Source organism: Pelodiscus sinensis, chromosome 5 (genome assembly GCF_052426305.1).
Source record: "Pelodiscus sinensis isolate ZL-2025 chromosome 5, ASM5242630v1, whole genome shotgun sequence".
In the NCBI taxonomy this organism is placed as follows: domain Eukaryota; kingdom Metazoa; phylum Chordata; order Testudines; family Trionychidae; genus Pelodiscus; species Pelodiscus sinensis.
Window position 1 is genome coordinate 127338809 of NC_143056.1, and position 11593 is coordinate 127350401.

An 11593-nucleotide genomic window follows, 5' to 3' on the forward strand; every position below is an offset into this window, starting at 1 on the left:
AAGAGGCATCAGCCTGGAATAAACCCTTTTCCCTCCTTTTCAAATTAATCAGCCTGACCTGTAGACCAATGTTAAGGCTCAAAACCACTGACTTAGGTCAGCTGTCCAGCTGCATTTGTATATGTACTGCACATTTCTTCACCAGTCAGAATATTTTAGTTGACACAGTTTGTGTAGAATTTTACAGCCTATATTCAAACTCTTTTCTTGAAGGTGAATCTTTCAGCACTAGCTTCAGAGGGTAGGAAAATTAGTCTGTACCGGATAAAGTTAAAAAACAACAAATGGTCTGGTAGCACTTTATAAACTAACAAAACATGTAGATGATATCATGAGCTTTCGTGGGCACAGTCCATCTGAAGAACTGGGCTGTGCCCATGGAAACTCATAATACCATCTCCAGCAGGATTTCCCAAGCAATAGATCGGGACCCAATATGGGTTGCCATTATATTTCAAAGGGGTCACCAACTGTCTCACCAGGTGGCTCTGCCCTCCTTTTTCCCCCCGTTTCTGAATTGCTTTGGGTCACCAAGTCTTCCTGAATTGTCAAAATGGGTCTCCATCTGGAAGAGGTTGGGCACAGCTGATCTACATGTTTTGCTGCTCTTTGAAATGTTACCAAAACATTTGTTGTTTTTAAAGTTTATCTTTCAGCACCAGTTGTTCAGGCTCATACAGCTAAATAGAGGATAGACAGCGCGGGCTTTAGCAACTTCCTATGCCTCCTAAAGCCCAACACACTAGCAACACTATCAGCCATAGAATAGAGATATTATTGACATAGGATTCCCTGTTGACATGCTGATCAGCTGACTTGCTCCTGTGGCAGCATCAGCTATAGCTAGAGAGTTCCTTGTGGACACCCCACAGCTCCATCCCCTTCTCCATAGCTTAGACAAACCATTTCCCAGACCGGCCCTCCTGTGAGCAGACAGGGTTTCCCGTGCCACTCTTCAGGGAATTGGACAGTGAAGCAAACGCACACACGGGCTTTGCAAAACGGTTTCAGATCAATCCCTCTTTGTGGTAGCGAGTGCACGACATACACAAATCTCGACACTGCAATAAACACTAAGCCTGTTCCCCTGCTTCCCTTTCCTCACCATGCTGCTGCATGCGTGGGGTGAAGCTCAGAGTCCCTTAGCGGTTCCCAGGTCCCCAGTCCTGCAAGTGGCTTCTCTCGTGAACCAGGCCACCTCGGTCTCCTAACTCTGCGCTCAGTGCTCTCCTCTCTCTGTCTACGTCTAGACTGCAGAGATAAACTGGAAAAAGATACGCAGTTTGCGATATGCAAACTGCGTATCTTTTTGCAATTTTCTTTCTAAAGAGGCTTTTCTGAAGTTTGGCAATTCTACAAATTTCAGAAAAACCTGCTCTTTTGACATATCCCTTATGCCTCATAGAATGATGTTTACAGGGATGGCGAAAGAGCACATCCTATTTTTAAAAAAGTAATTCAGAAATGCCAATTAGACATAGCCAGGACTATGTAGCACTTTAAAGAGTAACAAGATGGTTTATTAGATGATGAGCTTTCGTGGGCCAGATCCACTTCCTCAGATCAAATTGTGGAAGAAAATTGTCACAACCATATATACCAAAGGATACAATTTAAAAAAGTGAACACATATGAAAAGGACAAATCAAATTTCAGAACAGAAGGAGGATGGGGGGGGGGGGGAAGGTAAATGTCTGTGAGCTAATGATATTAGAGGTGATAATTGGGAAAGCTATCTTTGTTTAATTAAGATAATTAATGTCTTTGTTTAAACCTAAGTGTAAGTGTCAAATTTAAGCATGAATGACAGTTCAGAGGATTCTCTTTCAAGTGTGGTCTGAAAAGGTCTTTGAAGCAGGATGCAGGTAATCAAGTTGTTGAGACAATGTCCTTTCTGGTTGAAATGGCAAGAAACTTTTTTTTCTTTGTGATCCTGTCTGATATCTGTTTTGTGGGCATTGATCCTTTGGCGAAGTGCCTGAGACGTCTTTCCAATGTACATAGCAGACGGACACTTTCGGCACATGATAGCATAAATTATATATGCGGATGCGCAGGAATCAGTGTTGAACCCATGTCCTTTCAATTCCAAGTGATGTTTCGCTTAGGAAATGTCACTGCCAAGTGAGATGCCCAAACTCTCTGGTTGTAAACTGTCCAAATCTTTGAACATCATGGCTGTGTCTAGACTGGCCAGTTTTTTCAGAAAATCAGCCGCTTTTCCGGAAAAACTTGCCAGCTGTCTACACCGCCCTCTTGAATTTCCGCAAAAGCACTGACGATCTCATGTAAGATTGTCAGTGTTCTTGCTCAAATACTATGCTGCTCCCAATCGGGCAAAAGTCCTTTTGCGCAAAAGGGCCAGCATATACAGCTCAGATTTGTTTTCCGCAAAAAAGCCCCCATTGCGAAAATGGCGATCGGAGCTTTTTTGAAGAAAAGCGCGTCTGGATTGGCACGGACTCTTTTCCGCAAAAAGTGCTTTTGCGGAAAAGCGTCCGTGCCAATCTAGACACTCTGTTCCGAAAATGCTTTCAACGGAAAACTTTTCCATTAAAAGCATTTGCGGAAAATCATGCCAGTCTAGACGTAGCAATCATGTGTATGAGAAGCACTCGGCATCTTTCTATGGGCAAAAGGCAAAACGCCGCATTTATGGAGCGTACAATAGTAAAGCAGTTTTTTTTTCTTTTATCAGGATTTTATTGTGATGACGAGGTCTTTCTGCAGACACATTCGATAGGCATTTTGTCTCTATCAGAGCCTCTGCATCTGAAATGTTACCAAACTCTGACAATCTCTTCATCCAAATAAGGCAAAAATAGGCTGTAAATTGTCACCCTTATTTTCATCATATTATCAATACGAAGGGCTTGACTGTCACAGAGCAGTGGAAAGGGGATTCAGAAGATGTCGGATAATTTATTGTAGGCTCGGTTTAACAAGGAGAAAAGGGTATCTGTCTGGTCAGCCTGGAGTGACCCTGATGGGCTGTGGGATTAAAATGGAGTAAGCCCTGGCCCATTGGGGTTCTTCACCCTCAACAGGTCTCACATAGTCCTGTGATTTGGTATCGGGGCAGGACACGAGGGTGAGGAAATGCAACATCTGGAGCATGATCGTGTCCGCACTTGCCAATCTGCCCTCTCTTGATATGTAGCAACCGTTGGCAGCTTCTAGTCTGTTGTTGGATCCTCCCCTCTAGCATCTCTGGTTCAACAATGGCCTTCACCTTTCTCTCTCACTCACTTCTTACTCTCACACAGTAAGGATTACAAACCGAGTTTTAAAAATTTCAGATCATTCCTTTCTTTCCTAATGCTATATTACAATATCTACTTTAAAACTAAAAACAAAAAAAAACCCATAAAAGTCTAAATCATTTCTTCAATAATAGCCATAAGATCCTATATCTATTTCTACATAAAAATAATTTGACAGAGTATATAACATAAAACTGTGAAGCAAATACACACAGAGACTTTCCAATGGGGTTTCAAACCAACACCTCTTTGCTGTAGCGAATGTATGAAATATACAAATCTTGACATGACAGTAAACACCAACCCCGTTGCCCTGCCTCGCTTTCCTCACCATGCTGGTGTATGCATGGGGTGAAGCTCAGAGTCCCTTAACAGGTGCCAGGTCCCAGTTCTGTGCATGGCTTCTCTACTGAACCAGACCACCTCAGTCTCTTAGGGTATGTTTACACTACACTAACGGATGTTAGATCGAACTAACTTTCATAGGGGCTACACTAGCGCTCCGTTAGTTCGAATTTAATTCGAACTAACGGAGCACTTAGTTCAAACTAGGTAATCCTCATTCCACAAGGATTAAGCCTAGTTCGAATTTACTAGTTCGAATTAAGGGCTGTGTAGCCCCTGAATTCGAACTAGTGGGAGGCTAGCCCTCCCCAGGTTTCCCTGGTGGCCACTCTGGCCAACACCAGGGAAACTCGTCTGCCCCCCTCCTGGCAACGGATCCCTTAAAGGGGCACGGGCTGGCTATGGTGCCCATGCCAGGTGCAAGCCTGCCAGCACCCAGCCAGCAGACCCTGCACCTGGCACGGATCGAGCCATCCACCCAATGCCCCCCAGCCCTCCCCCTCTTCCCGGGACCAGGGTGACGGCTCCAGGGAGCTTGCCCAGGACCGCAAGAGGTGGGCACCTGCCTGGGCTAGTGCGGACATCGTGGACATTGTCCACGATCTCCGCACTAGGCACAGGAAGGTGGCCGGCTAGGGCAGGAGAGCTGCCAGCATGGCCACCCAGGAGCAGGAGAGCATGAAAATCAAGGTGGTCCACTGAGACCCCCGACCCTGAGTCCTGAGCTTACAATGGCCGTACTGGGTCAGACCAAAGGTCCATCTAGCCCAGTAGCCTGTCTGCCGACAGCGGCCAACCCTAGGGACTCTGGAGGGGATGGACCGAAGACAGTGACCAAGCCATTTGTCTCGTGCCATCCCTCTCCAGCCTTCCACAAACCTTGGGCAGGGACACCACTCCTACCCCCCTGGCTAATAGCACTCCATGGACCCAACCTCCATGACTTGATCTCACTTCCCTTTAAACTCTGTTCTAGTTGTAGCCTTCACAGCCTCCTGCAGCAAGGAGTTCCACAGGTTGACTCTTTGCTTTGTGAAGAACAACTTTCTGTTACTAGTTTGAAGCCTGCTACCCATTCCTTTCCTTTGGTGTCCTCTAGTCCTTCTTTATGGGAACTAATGAAGAACTTTTCTGTAGGCACCCTCTCCGCCCAACTCCTGCTTTTAGAGACCTCTATCCTGTCCCCCCTCCGTCTCCTCTTTTCTAAGCTGAACAGTCCCAGTCTCTTTAGCCTCTCTTCATATGGGACCTGTTCCCAACCCCTGATCATTTTAGTTGCGCTCCCCTCTCCCAGCTTCTCTCTTCCCCTCTCCCACCTCCTTTTCCCAGTCTCCCCCAGTTTTGTTCAATAAAGACAGATTCCATTTTTGAACACAATTGTCCTTTATTTTGTACATCAAGAAAAGGGGCTAGAGAACGGTAAGTGGAAGGAGGTGAGGGAGAAATGGGGTACGCACCCCCGATGGGGAGGACTGGACTGGCTCTGCGGGCTTTTGGGGTGGAAGCTCTCCTGCAGCCCCCCAATTGCCCCCTCTCCCCAGATGGCAGCCTGCGGCAAGTGCAGCCGGGCTGATGGCCGAGTGCTGTGATGTGCCCAGTGTGGGTACTCCGGGCACTCCAAGCCAGGAATGCTTTGCAAGCGGGGCACCCCTGAGAACTGTCTGTCCGGGGTGGGGGTCGGGACCCTTTAAGCGCAGCCCTCGGCTAGCCTGAGAAAGCATCTCCACGCTCTAAGTTCTCCTCTGATGCCCTGCTGGCACTGCTTCCGGCCATCGTTAAGCCTGGTTCAGGGTCCACTTAATGTGGACATGCTAGTTCGAATTAGCAAAACTCTAATTCGAACTAGTTTTTTAGTCTGGATCCGTTAGTTCGAATTAGCTTAGTTCGAATTAACTAATTCGAACTAAGTTAGTTCGAATTAACGTTGTAGTGTAGACGTACCCTTACCTCTGTGCTCAGTGCTCTCCTCTCCCTCTCTCCAACTGCCAGTGAGAGGCCCTACCTTGCAACCTGGCAATGCTGATAGATGAACTGAGATCTGACCGGGGGTGGGTTACTTTGTTCTATTGCCATGGGCGTAAAGGGGAATGATTCAAATCTCAGCTTGGATTAGCTCAAGCCCAAATAAACCTGTGAGGCTACGTCTACACTGGCATGATTTTCCGGAAATGCTTTTAACGAAAAAGTTTTCCGTTAAAAGCATTTTCGGAAAAGCACATCTAGATTGGCAGGATGCTTTTCCGCAAAAAAGCATTTTCGCAATCGGGGCTTTTTTACGGAAAACACTACTGTGCTGTCTACACTGGCCCTTTTGCACAAAAGTCTTTCGGAAAAATACTTTTGCCCGAACGGGAGCAGCATAGTATTTCCGGAAAAGCACTGACGATTTTTACATGAGATCGTCAGTGCTTTTCCTGAAATTCAAGCGGCCAGTTTAGACAGCTGGCAAATTTTTTCCGCAAAATCACATGATTTTGCAGAAAAACTTGCCAGTCTAGACATAGCCTAAGTGTTTAAGATGCCAAGACTCCCAGCTGGTTGTGCAGACACAGGCTAACACACTGACCCTCTGAGACTCACTAAAGTCACTTGGATATTCCTAACTGATTCCAGTGGGATCCAGACCAGATGCTGGGAGACTTATTGTGGTTGAGAGCAGCAAATGAGCCCTGGGGATCCACACTAGGGCAGGAGTGGGGAAGAATTAGGAAGGTCCTTTCCCTTTCTATGTGCTTTGACTCTGGGATCAAGGGAAATCTCCATGCCCAGAAAAGGTCTCCCAGGCTGGCTGCTGAAGGACTTTAAACAACTGTCTCCATTGGGTCTGTGCTGGGGCGGGGATCTTTGTCTTCTCCGGAATCTCTCTGCTCTTCAAAAACCCTCCGGAGTGAGAGTTTGAGAGAGCCACGGAATCGCCGCTTCCCGTAGCTCCCGACTAGAAAGTAAATAAAGGGGTTGATGCTGCTGCTTGCACAGGCCAGCATGTAAAGTATCGGAGAGGGCTTAATAATGCGCGGGTAGGAGAGGAAAATCGCAAAACTGTAAGGGAGAGTGAAGAGGACAAAGAAGAGGACGGTGAGCAGGATGACAACATCGAGCTTGCCGGGTGGGCGCCGCTGGGAGCTCCAACGCACCTTGATGGACAGGATCAGACTGGACAGAACCATGATGGGGGAGAATATCAGGACATTCAGAACGAAGATGTACAGGAGGGGATGTGCACAGTCCTTGGGAAAAAAATGACAAAAAATGCCCATGGAACAGCACAGCAGGAAGGGGAGAGCCCAGAGCAGGGCAGACACGATGGCAGACAAGTGCCTGGGCCGACGACATCGGTACCAGATGGGGCAGAGGACGGACACGCACCTCTCGGTGCTGATGGCCGTCAGGAGGTACAGGCTGGTGTTGTACGTCCACACACACAGCACTCCAAACCATATGTACAAAAACTCAGGATCGCCACAAAACAGATATCGCACTATGGAAGCGGCAAGACGGGCGACCGAGCAGAGGAGGTAGCCAGTGTCGGCGACGGCCAGGTTGAGGACGTAGACGGTGAAGGGGTTCCTCTTCATGCGGAAGCCCAGGAACCAGATGACGATCCCGTTCCCCACCAGCCCCAACAGGCAGATGATCAGAGTGATGCTCAGAATGGTCCCATTAGAGGCAAGAATCCCTGGGCATCCAGTGTCATTATATGAAGCTTTGGAATCCAGGCTAGAGGCTGTTGGTGGCAGGGTCTGTGTGCTCAGCTCCGCCATGATAGAACCGCTGCTGTGGGATGCCGGTGTCCCCCGGTGCCCCTCTTCTCTCGCACACGCCTGTTGGCAGAGAGCAGATGGGGAAATCAGCGACTGACTCCCTCCAGCGCTGTGTTATCACTGCTCATTCCAGCCCTTCCCCAGCCACTGGCCCTGGACCAGCCAATCCCCGTGGCTTTGGAGATGCTGGGGACAGAGAGAAACATGGAGAAAAGCCCAGGGGTGGGGAGCAGCCTGGACTGACAGCAAGTGGCAGAGAGACAATTAAACCCAGGGGGAGAACTGGACCGACAGACAAGGACAGAGAGAGAGAGACATGTGACAGGATGTTGGCTGGCCATGGATGGTCAGGAAACAACATGCGGGAGGGCTGGCACGATGACGGCACTGGAAGTGCTTTGAGATGTGCTTAGGAGACTCTTCTTCAATATTTTGAACGGGAAATCTCATAAAGAAATAGTAAACAAAATTTGTTATCATTAATATTGACTCATGAAATGAAATAGTTGTTATAGTTCATGCTTGAAATTAAGGATTATGCCCCTTGACTTGACACGTATGGAAAAAACGTTAGCATCTTTACATATGCAAAAGTGTACTGACTATCTCTTTTGTGTTGTAACTTGTGAAAAAAAAATTAAACATTTTGTTTTGATGCAAGGATTTAGCAGAGCACTAATCACAGTTACTAGAATGAGACTTATAGCCACGAGTTCTCACTGCCAGGCTAGATAATGGGGCCGTTAGTTTCTGCTGGTCAGCATGATGAATCTTGGTGTTCCTCCCCTACTAGCTTCCTGCTGGCTGTGCAGCATGTGGGAGGGAGAAGAGGGGGGTGCTGATGTCAGGGTGTCCCTCCTCCTCCCAATTCTGTACCCTGTCTCCACACAGAGAGAAGGGGATGGAGGGAACTTGGCCATGCAAATCTGTCGCTCACACACTGTGTCTCTGTCATTCTCACAAACACACACTCAGGGGTGGCAGGTTTGTATAATTTTTGGTGGTGACCCACTAGCCACACCCCTGGATCCCTGTTAACCAAACCCCGACCCCTATTAGCCCCACCCCCGACCTCTTTTAACCATGCCCCTGACTCCCATTAGCCGGTCCCACCAGACGGAACTGGTGTCCGCTCTCCAAACTCGCCTCTCCAGGAATAAGTTGGGGGGCAAGGGCAGCAGGGCTGCAGCCTGAGCGAGGGGCTCACAGCTGGGCTCAGAATCCAGCTCTGCTGCCAAGCTCATCCTGATCTCCTGAGCATGCAGCAGAGCTTCCAGCAGCACCGTGTGGGGCCATCGCCTGCCCAGGGGCAGCTCAGGCTCCAAGGCTAAAAAAGGCAAATTAACACACAAACAAAAGAACAAAAGAAACAAACGAACAGACAGAAATACAAAGAAACTAAAAACCGAAAAAGCCCAAACCCAAACAAACAAGCAAGCAGACACACAAACAAACACACAAGCACACACACAAACAGACAAACCAGAAAATAAGCAGCTGTGGTGTCCGACAAAGCAGGTCAACCAGAGCCAGAAAAACTGCAGCAGCTTTGCGTTCCCTGTATCAGGTAGGCAAGCCAGAAGCAGGAGCAGAGCTACAGCTGTCCAGGAGTATCCCTTTAAGCACGCGTCTCTGCAGGGAGCATGCAGCAGGGCCTGGGCTTTATGGCTGCCCCTGTGACCTTTCAGAAGCACTTCCGGGTGCCTTCTTCTGTCGATGGAGCATCCCACAGTCTGGACGCTCATTGTAGAGAAAACTCATCGCTTTGTCGACAAAGCGATGTAGTCTGGACGTTCTGGGTGTGTCTAAACTAGGGTATGTCTACACTACCACCCTAGTTCGAACTAGAGTGGTTAATGTAGGCAACAGAAGTTGCAAATGAAGCCCGGGATTTGACTTTCCCGGGCTTCATTTGCATCTTGCCAGGCGCCGCCATTTTTAAAGCCCCGCTAGTTCGGACTCCGTTCCCGCGGCTACACGCGGCACGGAGTAGGTAGTTCGGATTAGGCTTCCTATTCCGAACTACCAGTACACCTCATTCGGGGCAGTCTGGATGCTCCCTCGTCGACATGAAAGCCCTTTGTCAACCTCCCTCTTATGCCTCGTGGTATGAGATTTACCAGGGAGGTCGACAAAGGGCTTTCATGTCAACGGGGGAGTGTCCAGACTGCCCGGATCTGCCAACAAACAGCTGATCATCAACTGGTCAGCTGAGCGTGGCAGCCATTTACATTTAAATGAAGCTGCGATTATTTAAATCGCGGCTTCATTTCCCTCTGCCAATAAGCCTCGTCTACATGGCTCCGTCGACGGAGCCATGTAGTTTAGACACACCTTCTATGTCAACATAAGTTTTGTCGACAGATTCTGTCGACAAATCTTATGTCGACGTAAGCCTGTAGTCTAGATATACCCCCGATACATCCCCAGCCTGCCTCCACCGAAACCCTGCTTTAGGGATGTAAGAAGCGCAGCAGTCCTGAATCCAGTGTGAGCCAGGACACAGCACTCCCTGCTCACGCCAAGTCTCCCACTGCACCTCTGGCTTTTCAATGTAGAGAAGTAAGCTCTGCAGAGTGCACTGCTTGGGTCAATCATACAGTCTCCGTAGACCTCTGAGAACTGTGGGTGTTTAAGATGAGAGAAAAAATTCTGCATTTAATTTTCCTCTTGCAGGTTTCTCCTCCCCAATACTTTCAACCCAGCACTTTTCTCCTATTCTGATATATTGTAGGAAACAATCTTGTACAGTCCACCCTGTGCACATTGACCCAGCGGATATTTTCCATCTCTAGTGTCTAACTAAACTGCACCCCAGAGAAAAAGACACGCCTCCCTGCCCCCGGGGCTTTCTTTCATTGTCAGCAATAAAACTACAATTTAAAATTGGAGTTCAGTCCAGTGAGAGCATTGGCCAGTGTTCTTCTCCCCACAGCAAAACACACTCAGACTGTGATTCCTCTTGGGATGCAGGCTGAGTGGGGAGCTGTCTCTCAGGCTAAGAGGCATCAGCCTGGAATAAACTCTTTTTCCTCCTTTTCAGATTAATCAGCCTAACCTGTAGACCAATGTTAAGGCTCAAAACCAGTGACCAAGGTTAGCTGTTCAGCTGCATTTGTATATGCACTGCACATTTCTTCACCACTCCGAATATTTTAGTTGACACAGTTTGTGTAGAATTTTACAGCCTGTATTCAAACTCTTTTCTTGAAGGTGAATCTGTCAACACCAGCTTCAGGGGGTAGGCAAATTAGTCTGTACCGGATAAACTTAAAAAATAACAAATGGTCTGGTAGCACTTTATAGACTCACAAAACATGTAGGCTGTGTCTACCCTGGGCCACTTATTCCAGAAAAGCAGCCGCTTTTCCAGAATAAGCTGCGAGCTGTCTACACTGGCCGCTTGCTTTTCCGGAAAAGCAACGACGATCTACTGTACCAAATCGGCCGCTTTTCCGGAAACGCTACGCTGCTCCTGCTCGGGCAAAAGTCCTTTTTCCGGAAAAGCTTTTCCGGAAAAGGGCCAGTGTAGACAGCTTTTCCGGAAAAGCAGAAGAAACGGAAAAAAGTGGTTTGGACAGCGCGAGACCCCGTAGGAACCCTGGACTTCCTGGTTACCCAAGCTGTTAAAGAGCTCGGAGGCTGCTGGGAGAGGAGAGTGGCAGCGCGTCCGGTGCTGAGGAGGCCAGCGTTGCCACCATCCAGCAGGCCCCCTCCAGCAGCTCCTCCGAGGCTGAGGCCGGGGAGGAACCCACTGGTGAGTCTTTGTAGTTTGCACTCCCAAAGGGCGGAGGGTGGAGGGCAGGGATGGGGAGCCAGGTGCCCGGAGGAGGAGGGGGAGAGCATGTCACTGAGGCCATGTGAGCTGCACGCTGGGTAGCATTAGGCAGCAAGCAGCACGTGCAACCACATGCAGCCTGGTGACCGAGCGGCATGTGGCTGTAGCAGGGCACGCCTGGGACTGTGCTGCTCACACACATTGGGCGGGACCAGGGGGAAGGGTGGATGCCGGCTGGAACCGGCCAGGGCCCCAGGGACTCAGCCCAGAGCCCGCACCTCCGCCAAGGCTGGAGCACAGAGAACAGCACACTGTCCCATGCCTGGCTGTGAGGCACAGCCAGCTGCTCTTGGGTATACTGCAGCGTCATGGTCCTGTGACCGTGGACCCCACCGAGCCCCTCGCCTGCTCCCGGTGCCTTGGGTGGTTCCCCGAGGGAAGTCCCC

At 49.1% G+C, this 11593-nt stretch overlaps 1 protein-coding gene across 1 annotated transcript; it reads right to left on the bottom strand.

Moving 5' to 3' along the window:
- Positions 1–6237: 6237 nt before the first annotated feature.
- Positions 6238–7369, bottom strand: LOC149524383 (mas-related G protein-coupled receptor member H-like). Its single transcript, XM_089778226.1, has one exon. It carries the CDS (start codon positions 7367–7369, stop codon positions 6410–6412), a length of 960 nt encoding a protein of 319 aa, XP_089634352.1. The 3' UTR covers positions 6238–6409.
- Positions 7370–11593: the final 4224 nt, after the last annotated feature.